Source organism: Micropterus salmoides, unplaced genomic scaffold, assembly GCF_014851395.1.
Source record: "Micropterus salmoides isolate LMB-PRFRI ecotype aquatic unplaced genomic scaffold, ASM1485139v1 Ms_hic_scaffold_15, whole genome shotgun sequence".
Taxonomy (NCBI): Eukaryota; Metazoa; Chordata; class Actinopteri; order Centrarchiformes; family Centrarchidae; genus Micropterus; species Micropterus salmoides.
The window spans coordinates 698,946-716,465 of NW_024040596.1; the positions used below are offsets into that span (position 1 = coordinate 698,946).

The following is a 17,520-nucleotide window of genomic DNA, read 5'->3' on the forward strand; positions in this document are numbered from 1 at the left end:
GCTGGGGCCAGTTATTTTGTCAGAGGGGCCCAAAAGAGACAAAGTTCAAGCTTTCATGTATGTTTCAGTAACTTCCAGTTATTTGTTCCAGTAACAGGATCTTTTCACTAACTTAGTTCTAGTTTTATTAAATTACATCTGTTAACTTTAGCTGGAGTTACAGGACACTCTTTGATGCAACGCTTCTTTGTAAGGCTTAATGAACAGTAGAAGCTCTAGTGTACGAGACATCTCTGGATCCCACTTTGTATTTTGTATCCCACTATAACTTTTGCTGGGAAACAACAAACGGCTCCATATTCCCCCCCTGTTATTAGTCCTGATGTGAAGTACACACAAAATGAAACACTGACAGTAGGCCATCATCTGTGCGTTATGGAGGGGGTACATATGTTGGCAGACTGCATGTCCAGCCTGGTAGGACCAGCAGGCTGCTGTTGTCTCTTTCTGTGTATGAAAAGTGCTGTTTAAATGCATTATTAAATAGTCATGATGATAATTTACCCTTTAAGGAGGGAACAATTTCCAGCAACATCCAAAGGTTGTCCAGCAGTGGAAACACGGAGTACAAGGACAAAGTATTGTCTACAATGCTGCGTTCAGTTTCATGGAGGATATATTACTATGATTACAGATTCAGTCGGGCCGGATTTTAAAACCAGGACACAGAGATGGGCCGGACATTTTCTCACCAGTTGGGATCATTAAGATTTTATTGACACACTTGCTTCCTTATTGGTTCAGTTCTTTCTCGATGCTCCTATCAGTCCTATTTATTACTAAATAATTGCATATCTTATTTAAAAAAAGAACGTAACATTTCTTATTAACTGAATGTTGTTTCTAGAGCAGCAACAGGATTTACAACTAAAGTCACTCTAACTGCTGCCCAGCTTTTCTTCTGCTCCAGCTGATGTTTGACCAGTAGGCTATTTATTGGTTCCTTTTCACAAATAATCTCCTTTTGACCAGCAAACGCCGTGAAAAAGTGAAATCAAATAATTCCAAACACAATCACTTTCAGTATGAAATCTAATATAAACCCCAAATATTCAAAATAAAAGCAGCACAGAAATTTAGGAGCTGCTACAACACTCTCTTCTTCCCTTTTAGCTTCTGAAAGCAGCTTCGTGATCACTTATTGAATTGATCATGTGAGCCCAGCATGCGCTTTATTTGGTGTCATTCCCAAGTTCAACAGTAGGTGTCACTATTACTCTTGAGAAACCATAATTCTCAACACAATTACACAGTAAACAAGTAGCTTTTACTGCGACAGCTACAGTCACTAATATCTGAGTGGAAACAAATCTAACATGTCAGTACAATAAATCCTCTTCCTGCCATCAACAGACTGAGTGAAGTTTAGAAATGATGGAGAGCTCAGCCCTCCTCTCCTCCTTCAGCTGCCGCTCTGTCTCCGCCACCAGCTGAGTAGGATGTGTCATATTTGAATGGAGGCGGCAAACTGAGCTGAACAGTTACTAAAGACTGACGGCTTTCACCTCAGCCTGTTTGTAACAATAAGCTAGCAGCTGAAGCAGCTCTGTGGAAAACCAACACACAGCTGCAGATGATGAGAGACTGAGCAGATTAAAACGTCGCCGTTTGTGTGTTCATGCTTATTAAACAGGTGTGTTGGTAAAGTATTGTCTTTTTACTTGCTAAGGTTTTATTGCACAGTTTAAAATAATCCAATGATTCTTTTTCTTCTTCTTCTTTATATAAAACGTATTAAAGGAAAGCTGAGGGAGCCGGTCTGAACGGGCCTGATGGAGCTGAGAACATTAATCTAGAGAAAAGTTTGTCAGTAGATGAGATGCTGGATCATCGGCCGGTACGAGCACAGCCAGAGGTGTACGGTCAGCATCAGATCCGAGCAGCTCAGACCCTGATGATGAAACAGTCGCCGCTCCACCAAATGAGCCAGCAGTTTGGCCCCCAGTCTGAACAGATTTCATGAGGACCGGGATGCTGAAAGATGAACCAGCTTGTGACCGAGCGGAAACGCAGCTGCTAGAGTTTTGCGATATAAACATGTAAAAACTGAGGAGCACACTTGCTCTGTTTGGGACATGGCTGAGATTTGAGCCTGATAACAAGTGTTTTCAGTTCTGTCTCATCTTAACATACCCAAAGTCCCAAAGGGGGTTCTGTGTCAGACGGTCTGAAGGGGATCCGACCACCCCAGCAGAGCCAGAACGCAGCCTTACCCCCCCCACAGGATAGGAAACATCCACATGTCCTCTTGCCACTCACTTTCCCTTTTTGTGATCCACTGTAACTTCCAGTGCTGTTCAAACCTGTCTGAGCTGAATTTGAAAAGATTTTTGTACGATCAATAGATTTGAATGTGTAGTACTTTTTACTTTTGAGTACTAAAGTATTTTAAAAAGCAGGTACTTTTTTACTTGAGTAGGTTTTTACTGGAGGACTTTTACTGGAGTAACATTGCTCATGTGGCATCTGTACTTTTACTGAAGTATGAAAGTTGGATGAGCCTGAAGCTACAGTAACAGAGCAGCTGGAACAGCCAGATGTGCCAGATGTGTTGTGCTTTTCTACAGGGAAAAGCTGAATTTCCCTCTTGGCCTTGGCTGATTAAATTCCTGCCCAAACACACCTGTCCCTCATAGTCCCTCATTTGGACAACAACAACATTTGCTCTGCCAAACAAATAAATGTGAATTCTAGATTTCTTTCCAAAGTGAGAACAAAGTCTCTCCGATAAAGGAAGCTCTGCTGCTTTCTCTCTTCAGACCCATGCAGTGGAAGAGAAACAACAACATACAAATACATCAATCCAAATATTCAACAAACATTTAGAGCTCAGACAAGTTTCCATTTTCATGCAGAGAAACAAAAGTCATCCTGAGCAGTGATGGCCTCCATGGCTAAACAGACACAGGAAGGAGCTCCAACATTTCCACAGCAGCTGATGAGAAGACGGCAAAGTCCCGCCCACAGTGTTTGATTGACAGGTGAAGAAATGCCCCAACAATCAGCTCTCAGCAACAAACATGAAGACAAAAGAAGTTTAAGGATTAAAACACAGAGTTTAACCCACTGTCCCTGAAAGGACTTCTGACTATTTCACTTTACAGAACTCAGCAGAAGAAAAAGGACGAAGTCCAGCATAGAGAGGCTGAGTGAATGTGGTCTGGACTCTGTGGAGGAGGGTCATGGTTTCAGAGATGCTGTAGAAGGAAAGAATACCTGCTCTGTGATCCAGGTACACTCCTACTCTGGAGGACCGAGGACCTGAGATGGGAGTCTGGACTTTGTTGTACCAAAAGTTATAACTGTTTGTGTCACAATATAACGCCCAAGATTTATCATTGAATCCAAATCTACATTCACTCCCTGCTCTGCTGATATTCTTGTATGCGACTGCTATAAAAACTCTCCCCCCTCTCCACTCCACCTCCCAGTAACAACGTCCAGTCAGACTCTCTCTACTCAGGACCTGAAACCATCCAGCGAATCTGTCTGGGTGACTAGAATAAGACTGTTGTTGACTCATGAATGTTGCTTTTCTGTTCCCCTCAGATAATAACAGCTGTGTGTTTGCTGTGTTTGGATCCAGTGTGATTTCACATGAATATTTTAAGAACCCAGCTCTGGTCTTGGGCTCTGGTTCTGGTTCCGACAGTAAAACCTCCACCTCAGTCACTGTCAGCGAGACGTTTGTCCATGTCTCTGTCAGAACGTCCTGTAGTTTGTCTCTGACTTCTGACACAGCCGCTGTCACGTCCTCAAAGTAGCGCAGAGGACGGATGTTGATGCTGGATGAGTCTGTAGATTCACTGAGTGCTGACAGTGAGGGGTAGTTGTGTAGAAACTGGGTGTGATCCTCTGTGTGTGAGAGCTGCTTCAGCTCAGCATCTTTCCTCTTCAGCTCAGTGATCTCCTGCTCCAGCTTCTCCTGAAGCTCTTTGACTCGACTCACTTCAGTGTCCTGCTGGGATCTGAGCTGCCGCTTCACATCGGACCTTCTTTTCTCCATCAGACGGATCAGCTCGGTGAAGATCTTCTCACTGTCCTCCACTGCTTTATCAGCAGAGCCATTGATAGCCTCCACCTCCTGCTGAAGCACCTTCACATCTTTCTCTCTGTCCTGGATTCTCTGCTGGATGTTTTGTCGACTCACCTCGAGCTCTCTCTGCCTCTCGGTCCTTTCTGCTGCAGCTGAGACTGTGTCGTGGCCTTTATGTTCATCCACAGAGCAGAGATAACAGATACTCTGCCGATCAGTACGGCAGAACATCTTCATCACCTCATCGTGACGAGAGCAGATGTTCTCCTGGAGCTTCTTGGAGGGCTCCACCAGCTTGTGTTTCTTGAACGGAGCAGCATCATAATGAGGCTGCAGGTGTTTCTCACAGTAAGAGGCCAGACAGACCAGACAGGACTTGAGGGCTTTCAGTTTTCTCCCAGTGCAGACATCACAGGCCACATCTTCAGGTCCAGCATAGCAGTGATCAGCAGGAGCAGCTTGGAGTCCAGTCTTCTTCAGTTCCTCCACTAAAACTGCTAACATGGTGTTTTTCAGCAGGACAGGCCTCGGTGTGAAGGTCTGCCTGCACTGAGGGCAGCTGGGGATTTTCTTCTCCTCCTCTGCATCCCAGTGGGTTTTAATACAGTTCATGCAGTAGCTGTGTCCACAGGGAATAGCCACCGGATCCTTCAGTAGATCCAGACAGATGGAACAAGAGAAGGTTTCCCGGTCCAGCTGAACTCCTTTCTGCGCCATTTCACCTCTCAGTGGCAACGACTGTCTGAGTTTCACTTTCTCAGAAGTGCAGCTAGTTTGAGCTCTGATCTGAACAGCATGTGTTTCTGCAGTGAACGGGGCCTGTCAGCTGCTGCACGTCAGCACATGTTGGTCACACCCATCTTCAAACTGTAGATCTGAAGGGGAGGGAACCAGGAAATATATGGACAGAGTGGAGCTCGCTGTGATTGGAGAGCAGGAAGCAGAGGGAGGGGTCATCAAGCTGCCGCTCATTCCAGGAAGAGGAGGAGCTCTGTGGATTCTTTGTTTCCTCATTTCCAGCGAAGCCTCGGTTAAAAGCTGCTCCCCGTTTGAAACCTCTAAAGTTTTTAGTTGTGAAATCCTTCTGGGCTCCTCAGGCTTTGCTGATGGCTCAATAAAACTAAAGTCAGTGAGAATCAGAAGCCAAACAACCACTAATAAAGGCGATCAGTTCAGCTTTTTGATTTGAAAGCATGCAGTCCTAGAATGTGTGGAAAAGGAGTCAGAGATGAGGACTCTAATCACAGGTGCATCACAAGCTGCCATCTTCTCCCCTTTGTTGTTGTCTTTGTAAAGCAGTGACTCCCACTTGAACTTCCTACAGCGTGCTGACGATGTGGCCCCGGTTGGCCTTCTGTGTGAGGGGGACTCTGTAAAAGATGGCCCATATTTTAATCATGTAGTTTCTCTGCAGCAGTGCTGTGAGGAGAGTGTGTTTAATAAATGGAGGTGAAAGCAAAGAACTGATCTTCTCCAGCAACACACAAGACTCTCCTGATAAAGTTCAACCTTTGACCATCACTGGATCCCCTGGAGAAACTGTCAGCAGGTTAAAGATCTTGGAGCTGTGACTGATGGCCGCCTGAACTTCACACAGAGAGCTGACTGGATTTTTAAGGAAGCAAACAGAGATTGTATCTTTTAGCACTTTTAGTGCTTTGACACCATTTACCATGATGTGGGACACAATGCACTTTTACTATCAGCCTAAACACGTGTTGTGAGCTGAGGAGCTTTAACCTTCACTACATCCCTGGTTAGCAGGATGAAGGCGCCCTCTTGTGTTGTGCATCAGTTTCCACATTTCACTTGTTCACCTGCAGGAAGACATGGAAACACTTCACTGAGCCTTTGGCAGCTTCAAACAGCATCAGTAAAGAGAGATTTAAATAGATGTAATATCACACTGTCACTTTGTTCACACCCTGTAACACTGATGCTGCATTCAGGTCACACGGGAAAGACGGTACAGAAGAGTTTCCAGCTCACAGATATTCTTCCCGTCAGCTCTCAGGTTGGAAATAGTATTTGGGAACGTGAGATTTGAGGCTGGAGGTTAAAGGGCTTTTTGCTGCTCTGCCCTGAAGGGAACAGCGACTTGTGATGTTAAAGACAGGCGTCATCACAGAGCTCCTTTTCCTGACATTATAGACTTCGCTGGACATCAGGTGGAAACTGCAGCTGATCCTGTATTTGGTGACAAACAAGATGCTCCAACAACAGTGCAAAGCAGACTCAGCGTCTCATTCAGACTCAGACTCCTGTATCGTCAGTGGCCTTACCTTGAGCACATTAAAATCCCTGAAATTGATGCTAACGTGGAGTTATTAATAGGTACTAATGCTTCAAACCCTATTAGGCTGGATGGTCAGTGGCTTAGGAAGAATCCACAAGCTTTCTTGAGAATATCATCAGCAGTGGCTATGCAGAAATAGTACCACAGAATGAATCGCGTTGTGGAGAAGATAACCTGTTCTATATTCCTCATCATGGAGTGTATCACCCACGCAAAGGCAAGTTGCGAGTTGCCTGCGACTATGGAGATAAGTTTAAAGGAACTTCATAGGAGCTTCTAACATTCAGACAAGAACCAGTTGCCTTTATGTCTGATGTGAAGTCTATATTCAACCAAGTCAAAGCGGCTGAGGAAGACAAAGACTTTCTAAGGTTCCTGTGCTGACCTAATGGAGATCTGTCCGAGCAAGTTGAAGAGTTCAGAATGACTGTACATCTCTTTGGAGCTGTGTTGTCGCCTAGTTGTGCATGTTATGCTTTAAGGAAGACTGCAGACGACAATTAGAACAGTTATTAGGACAAAGTGGTTGACACAGTACATAGAAGTTTCCACGTGGACGACTCACCATCGGGGCAGAAAGCGGTACAGATTGTTCATGACCTTGCTGACCTTTTCCAGGAGGAGGAGGCTTTCACCTTACACAAGTGATCAGTAACAGTTGCAAACTCCTTCAAACAATTCCTGAGAAGGAACACTCTAAAAATGTGAGCGAACTCAATTCGGGCACTGGGGCTGCATTGGAGTATGGAAAAAGACAACTTTAACTTTCGTATGAACTTCAAAGAACTGATGCAAACATGACGAGGGATTCTATCAGTCCTTAGTTCAGTGTACAATCCCTTAGGGTACCTTGCACCAGTCCTTCTTCCAGACAGGCACATTTTACAAGAGTGGTGAAGAAGGAACTATGGCTGGGATGAAGAAATTCAGCAAGCTGTAAAACAACAATGGCTAAATTGGTTGACTGAGCAGAAAGAGATCTCAGAGTTCAGAGTGAGTAGGTGCTTGAAACCACACAACTTTGGAACACCAGTCCATTCCCAGTTGCCAGCAAAAGCGGAACCTGAGGTTACAGAACAAACCGGGTCATGTAAATGTTTCCTTTCTTCTTGGAAAGGCCAGAGTTGCACCTCTTAAACCCTTAACCATCCCTCGTTTGGAACTCAGTGCTGCTGTTTTGGCTGTTCGGGTGGACAAGGTGGTGAAATCAGAGTTACAGCTTTCTTTGCCAGGGTCCTGTTTCTGGACTGATAGTAGTACAGTCTTGAAGAACATCAACAATGAAAACAAAAGATTTCAAACATTTGTGGCCAACAGAATAGCCGTCATTAGGGAAACTTCAGACCCAGCACAGTGGCGGTATGTTCACACAAAACAAAATCCTGCAGATGACGCATTTAGCGGATTGAGAGTCCACAAAATTCTGAACAGCAAAGCGTGGTTATCAGGTCCAGAATTCCTGTGGAAAGCAAGAGAAACATGGATACAGTATGAAGTAGAGTCCACAGTGGAAGAGGATGATCCAGAGGTCAAACTGGAGATCTCTACAAACACAATAACTATTCAAGAGGATAATGCAACCAATCGACTCATCACGTATTTCTCAGACTGGAAAAGGTTGAAGGTTACAGTTTCATAGTTACTCAAGGTCAAGAAGACGCTATTGGAGTTGAGTCAAAGAAGAAAGCAACGTGATGGCTGCAACGACAGATCTTTGTTATACTGAGGATCTATTAGCAGCAGAAAGCGCGTTCCTTCAGTTCTGTCAGAGGGAAAGATTCGACAAACTGAATCCTGTTCTAGAGGATGGACTGTTAAGAGTAGGTGGAAGATTGTCCAGGACTGCAATGCCAGAAGAGAGCAAACACCCAGTCATCCTGTGTAAAGATCAGTACATCTCCATGTTAATTCTTAAAAATGTTCATGAACATATGAGGCATGTTGGGAGAAATTACATCCTCTCCAAACTGTGAGAGAGAGGTTCTGGGTCACTCATGCCAATGCAGCAGCACAGAAAATCTTCAAGTCAAGTTGTGCTTTTTGCAAACGTCACAAAGGAAAAATGTGTGATCAAAAAATGGCTCTCCCCAAGAAAGGATTACTGCAGACTTACCTCCATTTACTGATGTGGAAGTGGACTATTTTGGGCCCATTGAGGTAAAACAAGGACGTTCCCATGTGAAACGTTATGGGGTTATCTTTACATGCATGGCCAGCAGGGCAGTTCATTTAGAAGTGGCGCACTCATTAGGCATGGACTCTTGCATCAGTGCTATTTGTCGTATGCCGAAGAGGACCCGTAGCTCACTTTCGCTCAGACAATGGCACAAATTTCACAGGAGCTAAAAAGAGCAATTGCAGAGTTAAACAACGGATCAACTGAGAAAGCTTTAATACATGACAACATCAAGTGGACGTTCAGCCCACCTACAGCTTCACATCATGGTGGTGCTTGGGAAAGCATGATCAGACTGAGAAAGGTCTTAGTAACACTTTTACATCTACAGGCTTTAACTGATGAAACCTTAGTCACAGTCCTATGCGAAGCAGAAGCAATCTTGAATGACCGACCAATTACTAGTTTCTAAGGATCCTAATGATTTAGAACCACTGACACCTAACCATCTTCTTACTTTGAAAAAGAAACCAGTTTTTCTCCAGGTCTGTTTGATCAAAGGGACCAGTACGTAAGACGAAGGTGGAAACAGGCTCAGTATATTTCAGATTTATTCTGGAAAAGATGTACAAAAGAGCATCTCGTTACTCTACGGGAAAGACAAAAATGGAACAAGACAAAACGTAATCTTACAGCAGGAGATATCATTTTGGTTGCAGATGCTACAGCACCTCAAAATTCTTGGATGATTAGGAAGAATTATTAAATCATTTCCAGACAAGCATAATTGAAAGACCAGTGACAAAATTTAGGCCTGTTGGTAGAACAGTCAATGTAAAAGTGAACAAACATTTGCTTGTTGTTTTTATTGTAAGATGTTTTTTGTTTGCCTTGTAGTGCCATGACCAATTAGGGGCCGGTTGTGTTGGAGCCATTCTGTGTATTGGGATGGGGGGGCGCTGTGTTCTGCCACAAGTCTACTTAAGACAGGAGTTAATTATCATATCCGACTTTAAGTTCTGACTTTTGAAAGTTTATTATTATTATTTTACCTTATTTTGTTATTTTAAGCCACACGGAAACAGCACGCGTGTGCAAAACAACTAAAATGTGTGCCAACAACTACTATTCTTCTTGGAAACTTAAAAAACTCCTGCAGCTTCAACTTTGGAAGACAAAACCCCATCCCACCCAACTTAAATCGACAAATGGACAAGGGCATGGATTAACTGTGGACGATTAAAATGAGGCAGAGAAGTCAATCATTTGCTATGAACAACAGCACTAATTCAGCTCTGAACTTAACCTTTTAAGGAAAAGCAAATCAGTTAAAGCAGACAGCTCTTTACGCAAACTGGATCCAATGATTGATGAGGACTTCCTACAGGTTGGAGGACGGATGAGTAAATCAGCACAGCCAGTGAGCTTGAAAAACACCGCTTCTCCTTCCCAGAGACTCATGTATCCAAACTGATCTTGCATGATATTCACCAGCAGGTTGGGCACTCGGGAAGGAACCACATGCTCTCCAGACTAAGTAACAGATTCTGGCTGCCTTCTGCCAGGAAAATAAAAACTCCTGTGTGTTTTGCAGACGCATGCAGGCCGATCTGCCAGAGGACCGGGTGGCACCAGATCTCCCTCCTTTTTCTCATGTGGGTATCGATCATTTTGGACCCATAGAGGTTAAAAGAGGCCGGGCACATGTTAAGCGATGGGGGGTTATATTTACCTGCCTAGTGTGTCGAGCTGTTCATCTGGAAATGTCGAGCACCTTAGATACAAACTCCTGCATCAACGCCATACGAAGGTTTTTATGTCGGAGAGGGCCAATATTCACCATCAGAACAGGCTGTGGTACCAACTTTGTGGGTGCACAGAATGAATTAAAGTCTGCTTTGATCAAGCTGGATCACCAAAGGATTCAGGATGCACTGCTGCCTGATCAGGTCAATGGTTGTTCAACCCCCCGTTTGCAGCACACTTTGGAGGAGTTTGGGAAAGACTCATGAAAAAGGACTCTTTTCCATCCTGAGGCAGCAAACCCTGGATGATGAGATGCTACAGACCGCTCTATGTGAGGTCGAAACCATTTTCAATGATAGGCCCATCACTGCTGTGTCTACTGACCCCAATGATCCAGAACCCCCAACGCCAAACCACCTGCTGCAGCTAAAGGCTAAAACCCTTTTGCCACCAGGACACTTTAGCAAAGATGACCTCTACACAAGAAAGAGATGGAGACAGGTGCAATATATTGCAGACCTGTTCTGGAAAAGATGGACTAAAGAATATCTGTCGCTCATGCAGCAACGGCAGAAGTGGGTCTACACCAGAGAGACATTTCAACATCAATGACATAGTAGTCACAGTGGATGAAACTGCAGCCAGGAACTCATGTCCGTGTGATACAGACCTTGTTCGCAGTGTTCTGGTTCAAACCAAAACTAATGTGCTGCAAAGACCCGTTGATAAGCTCTGTTTACTCCTCGAGGCCGAAAACCGAGCTTAAAGAAATCTGACACTTACCCCTGACCGATGCGCACTCATTCACACACGGCCCTTTGCACATACTGACAGACTGTACATGGACTCCTGAGCTTTGCACCACATCCGCACTCATTGGACTAAGATCTTCTACCCAGCTGAGTATGTAAATGTAAAAGTCTTTTCGACCACTCAAAGCGCTTTCACACACATTCATTCATTCAAGTGCTCAGGTGGAACAGCCACCAGGGGCAATTCAGGGTGAGAGCCGGGGATTGAACCACTGACCTTCTGCTTAACGGGTAACCCGCTCTCCTGAGCCACAGCCCTGTGCAACATGTACTTTGAGGGGGATTCATGGGGTAGACTCCCGTGATATAATGCTAATGAGATACAGGATAAATGTGTTGATATGTTGATGAATGTAATGTGTTAGTTGGTGGCATCACCAATTAGGGGCTGGGATGTTGGAGCCATACTTAGAGTTCTTTAATTCAAACCAGAAAACAGATGTTTTGTGTTATTTCTGATATTGTGATTTATGAAATAGGAGGAAATTACATTGTTTATTGACCTGCTCCTCCTTGATTCTGCATCTCTAGGTTGCCCTCAAGTAATAACAATAATAATAATAATAATAATACATTTTATTTGTAATGGACTTTACATTTGAAGCACAAGATCATAAAAGCAAGATAAAAACATCAATATAAAATACAAATAGATAGGTAGACTATAGGGAGGGCCTGCAGATGAGTTAGATGGCAGAGAGCCAACAGTTTTCTGACCGCAGCGCTTCACATTAGTTATATAAATTATGTGTTGGTCTTTTTATTTATGTTCTTTATTTTTTCGTTGTTGGAAAGTTAACTGGAGAATAAATAAATAAATTAGTTCAAACGAACAGACTATCTCCGTGAGTGTCGGCGACTCCCCACCTGTCAGCCACTTCATTAGGACTGCTGCCAGAAATCTGACCATGAAACCATGTGGAAAAAGTGAAAACACGTTGACGTAAAATAAGTTATGTAGGGTTATGACAATGCTAATACTTTTCCTTCTGTTGGTAGTTCACAGGGTGGGATGATATCTGATCAGTCTTATCTTGATGAAGGACATTGTCAAGCATTGTTGTTGTTTTTCCAGATGTCGGACGATCGAGAGGAGTTCGTGGTGAGTATAATGGCTTTTGACAATGTTACACAGCCACAACAAGGCCACCACTTTTAAAATGTGTCTCATCGGTCACCAGCTGATTGTGTTTGTGTTAACTGCAGGCAGATCTTGTCCTGCTGTGTTTTAAGCCTTCAGGCGCTCCTGTGAACTTACTACTGATCAAGTCTGAACAGAAATGTATGTTCTACTAAAGTGTTGGCTAACTAAGCTGTGGGCGGAGGATGTACATGTCTGTCACACAGCGTTTGTAATTCTACTCTTAATTTAAATTTTGTGTAGGGTATGTGGCGGGGGGTGCTTCAACAAGTCTGTGGCGTGCACGAATGGGCCCTCAGGAAATGTCAACATCAACCGCTGGATGCAGTGAGCAGTGCCAGAGAGTCACGCTACACATGAGGCACTCTCACAGATCGTGCTCAACAGAAGAAGTTCAGTGGCCTAAAACGTTAACAAACTTGTGAAGGTATTCATTGTCACATAAATGTGTATTTTCATCCGGTCCAATCATTGAACAGTGTGAAAACAGAGGCCCTGCTACAAAAACACTGGTTGACGTCCAACTGCAGGTTTTTACAGTGTTTCTGTAGAAGTGTGTGACTTTATGTTGCAGTACCTGTGATTGGTGCGAGGGGATGCTGGTGGTCTGATCTCCCTCCAGTTTATGAAACAGTGTCTCTCTGGTTTATCTCCAGACTCTGGGCAGGATTTAGTGTCCCGCAGCTGTTCCCTCTGTTGACACCCGAGCCGACCAGCTGAAACTATTGCAAAACCCCCGAAACACCGAGACAGAAATGGATCAGCAGAGTGAATCTACCACCAGCGCCGCCTCGCTGCTCACACTCGTCTCCATGCAGGACTGGATTTGATCTTTTGTGTTTTATCAGTGCATTTATGGGGGACAGTGCACATGAATCAGCATGTGTCCCCTGTGTCAGCAACAATACAGTCAGACGAATATAAAACATCAGATCATTCATGAGAACATATCGGAGTAGATTCTAAGTTTGATTTTAAATATGCACAAAGTAGTTTAATTATTATTCTGCTATAAAGGGGCCCAACCTTTAAAAAGAAAACTATTTATGCCTTTTCTCTTTGCTCTCTGTTCTGTGTAGCTTTTTCTCCTGTAGGGAAAAGATTCCAGTATTGTTGTTGTTTTAAAGAAAGAACTTTTTCACTGGTTTTATTTCAGAGGATGTGTCCGGTAAAAAATCATTAATCATTAATAATCGGATGTCAGCTAACGGTCCATCTGAGCTGCAGTGGAGAGGTCCTGACCAAAAACACTGGAGCCTACATTTCCCATAATGTAACTGGATATTTTTTTCATTAGGGCCTTCCTGCCTTTCCTGTTTGTAATGCAGGCAGACTTAAACGACATGTCCTGATCAAAGATAACTCCAAGATTCCTCCCAGTGGTGCTGGAGGCCAGGGCGACGCCATCCAGGGAAACTATATCTTTAGATAATGGGATGGACGAAAGAAAACCAGTCACTCGTGCAGCAACGACAAAAGTGGGTCAATAGCAGAAGAAATGCTAACGTTAATGCTGTAGCAGTCGTGACTACACTGACCCCGGGAACTCATGGCCCCTAGGCTGTGTGGGAAAGACCTTGCCGGGGCCCGAAGCTCTTGTTCGCAGTGTTTTAGTTCAAACTCAAACTAATGTCCTGCGAAGGTCCATCTATGAGCTCTGTTTGCTCCAGGAGGACTGAGCTTAAAGAAATGTGGCAGTAAGGGCCAACCTGACAGATCCAGCACCTTGACGCCCCCTAACTACTGAACGTGAACTCTGCAGCGCATCTAACCTCAGAGGACCATCACTTTCTACCCAGTGAGCTCTGGACACTTGCAGCAGGGACTGTGAGGTGAAAAGTGGATTGACTGATACAGCGTGTGTTTTGGTGTAAACTGACATTTGATTTGTTATATTTTATGTTTATATTTGCTTAGTTTAGCTCTCTGTGAGTTTTGGTTGTTAAATCAGTTCAGTATCTGTCCTACAGTGTTTTGGGTTTCCCCAGCTGTCTTTGTGTCTGTCTCTCTGTCTGTCTCTCTGTTTCCCCTGCTGTCTCTCTGTCTGTCTCTCTGTTTCCCCTGCTGTCTCTCTGTCTGTCTCTCTGTTTCCCCTGCTGTCTTTGTGTCTGTCTCTCTGTCTGTCTCTCTGTTTCCCCTGCTGTCTCTCTGTCTGTCTCTCTGTTTCCCCTGCTGTCTTTGTGTCTGTCTCTCTGTCTGTCTCTCTGTTTCCCCTGCTGTCTTTGTGTCTGTCTCTCTGTCTGTCTCTCTGTTTCCCCTGCTGTCTTTGTGTCTGTCTCTCTGCCTGTCTGTTTCCCCTGCTGTCTCTCTTTCTGTCTCTCTGTTTCCCCTGCTGTCTCTCTGTCTGTCTCTCTGTTTCCCCTCCCTGTCTCTCTGTGTGTCTCTCTGTTTCCCCTGCTGTCTCTCTGTCTTTCTCTCTGTTTCCCCTCCCTGTCTCTCTTTCTGTCTGTCTGTTTCCCCTGCTGTGTCTCTGCCTGTCTCTCTGTTTCCCCTGCTATGTCTCTGCCTGTCTCTCTGTTTCCCCTGCTGTCTCTCTGCCTGTCTCTCTGTTTCCCCTGCTGTCTCTCTGCCTATCTCCCTTTCTGTCTCTCTGTTTCCCCTGCTGTCTCTCTGTCTGTCTCTCTGTTTCCCCTGCTGTCTTTGTGTCTGTCTCTCTGTTTCCCCTGCTGTCTCTCTTTCTGTCTGTCTGTTTCCCCTGCTGTCTCTCTGTCTGTCTCTCTGTCTGTCTCTCTGTTTCCCCTGCTGTCTTTGTGTCTGTCTCTCTGTCTCTCTGTTTCCCCTGCTGTCTCTCTGTCTGTCTCTCTGTTTCCCCTGCTGTCTCTCTGTCTGTCTGTCTGTTTCCCCTGCTGTCTCTCTTTCTATCTCTCTGTTTCCCCTGCTGTCTGTCTGTTTCCCCTGCTGTGTCTCTGCCTGTCTCTCTGTTTCCCCTGCTGTCTCTCTGTTTCCCCTGTCTGTCTCTCTGTTTCCCCTGTCTGTCTCTCTGTCTCTCTGTTTCCCCTGTCTGTTTCCCCTGCTGTCTGTCTGTTTCCCCTGCTGTCTCTCTTTCTGTCTCTCTTTCTATCTCTCTGTTTCCCCTGCTGTCTCTCTTTCTGTCTCTGTTTCCCCTGCTGTGTCTCTGCCTGTTTCTCTGTTTCCCCTGCTGTCTTTGTGTCTGTCTCTCTGTCTGTCTCTCTGTTTCCCCTGCTGTGTCTCTGCCTGTTTCTCTGTTTCCCCTGCTGTCTTTGTGTCTGTCTCTCTGTCTGTCTGTTTCCCCTGCTGTCTCTTTCTATCTCTCTGTTTCCCCTGCTGTCTCTCTTTCTGTCTCTCTGTTTCCCCTGCTGTCTCTCTGTCTGTCTCTCTGTTTCCCCTGCTGTCTTTGTGTCTGTCTCTCTGTCTGTCTCTCTGTTTCCCCTGCTGTCTCTCTGTCTGTCTCTCTGTTTCCCCTCCCTGTCTCTCTGTCTGTCTCTCTGTTTCCCCTCCCTGTCTCTCTGTCTGTCTCTCTGTTTCCCCTGCTGTCTGTCTGTTTCCCCTGCTGTGTCTCTGCCTGTCTCTCTGTTTCCCCTGCTGTCTGTCTGTTTCCCCTGCTGTCTCTCTTTCTATCTCTCTGTTTCCCCTGCTGTCTGTCTGTTTCCCCTGCTGTGTCTCTGCCTGTCTCTCTGTTTCCCCTGTCTGTCTCTCTGTTTCCCCTGTCTGTCTCTCTGTCTCTCTGTTTCCCCTGTCTGTCTCTCTGTCTGTCTCTCTGTTTCCCCTCCTATCTCTCTGTTTCCCCTGTCTGTCTCTCTGTCTGTCTCTCTGTTTCCCCTCCTGTCTCTCTGTTTCCCCTCCTGTCTCTCTGTTTCCCCTGTCTGTCTCTCTGTCTCTCTGTTTCCCCTGCTGTCTCTCTTTCTGTCTCTCTGTTTCCCCTGCTGTCTCTCTGCCTGTCTCTCTGCCTGTCTCTCTCTCTGTTTCCCCTCCCTGTCTCTCTGCCTGTTGTCTCTCTGTCTGTCTCTCTGTTTCCCCTCCCTGTCTCTCTGTCTGTCTCTCTGTCTGTCTCTCTGTTTCCCCTGCTGTCTCTCTGCCTGTCTCTCTTTTTCCCCTTCTGTTTCTCTGCCTGTTGTCTCTCTGTCTGTCTCTCTGTTTCCCCTCCCTGTCTCTCTGTCTGTCTCTCTGTTTCCCCTGCTGTCTCTCTGCCTGTCTCTCTTTTTCCCCTGCTGTCTCTCTGTCTGTCTCTCTGTTTCCCCTGTCTGTCTCTCTGTCTGTCTCTCTGTTAACCCCTGTCTGTCTCTCTGTTTCCCCTAATGTCTCTCTGCCTGTCTCTCTGTTTCCCCTGCTGTCTCTCTGTCTGTCTGTTTCCCCTGCTGTCTCTATGTTTCCCCTGCTGTCTCTCTGTCTGTCTCTCTGTCTCTCTGTTTGTCTCTCTGTTTCCCCTGCTGTCTCTCTGTCTGTCTCTCTGTTTCCCCTGCTGTCTCTATGTTTCCCCTGCTGTCTCTCTGTCTGTCTCTCTGTTTCCCCTGCTGTCTCTCTGTCTGTCTCTCTGTTTCCCCTGTCTGTCTCTCTGTCTGTCTCTCTGTTTCCCCTGCTGTCTCTCTGTCTGTCTCTCTGTTTCCCCTCCCTGTCTCTCTTTCTGTCTCTCTGTTTCCCCTGCTGTCTGTCTGTTTCCCCTGCTGTCTCTCTTTCTGTCTCTCTGTTTCCCCTGCTGTCTGTCTGTTTCCCCTGCTGTCTCTCTTTCTGTCTCTCTGTTTCCCCTGCTGTCTGTCTGTTTCCCCTGCTGTCTCTCTTTCTGTCTCTCTGTTTCCCCTGCTGTGTCTCTGCCTGTCTCTCTGTTTCCCCTGCTGTCTTTGTGTCTGTCTCTCTGTCTGTCTGTTTCCCCTGCTGTCTCTCTTTCTGTCTCTCTGTTTCCCCTGCTGTGTCTCTGCCTGTCTCTCTGTTTCCCCTGCTGTCTTTGTGTCTGTCTCTCTGTCTGTCTGTTTCCCCTGCTGTCTCTCTTTCTGTCTGTCTGTTTCCCCTGCTGTGTCTCTGCCTGTCTCTCTGTTTCCCCTGCTGTCTCTCTGCCTGTCTCTCTGTTTCCCCTGCTGTCTCTCTGCCTGTCTCTCTGCCTGTCTCTCTGCCTGTCTCTCTCTCTCGTTTCCCCTCCCTGTCTCTCTGCCTGTTGTCTCTCTGTGTGTCTCTCTGTTTCCCCTCCCTGTCTCTCTGTCTGTCTCTCTGTTTCCCCTGCTGTCTCTCTGCCTGTCTCTCTTTTTCCCCTGCTGTCTCTCTGTCTGTCTCTCTGTTTCCCCTGTCTGTCTCTCTGTCTGTCTCTCTGTTTCCCCTGTCTGTCTCTCTGTTTCCCCTGATGTCTCTCTTTCTGTCTCTCTGTTTCCCCTGTCTGTCTCTCTGTCTGTCTGTTTCCCCTGCTGTCTCTATGTTTCCCCTGCT

The 17,520-nt window shown here is 45.6% G+C and overlaps 1 protein-coding gene across 1 annotated transcript; it reads right to left on the reverse strand.

Moving 5' to 3' along the window:
* Positions 1-1,154: 1,154 nt before the first annotated feature.
* On the reverse strand, positions 1,155-4,864 carry LOC119903746 (tripartite motif-containing protein 16-like). Its single transcript, XM_038719971.1, has one exon. It carries the CDS (start codon positions 4,751-4,753, stop codon positions 3,089-3,091), a length of 1,665 nt encoding a protein of 554 aa, XP_038575899.1. The 5' UTR covers positions 4,754-4,864; the 3' UTR covers positions 1,155-3,088.
* Between the last annotated feature and the right edge of the window lie 12,656 nt (positions 4,865-17,520).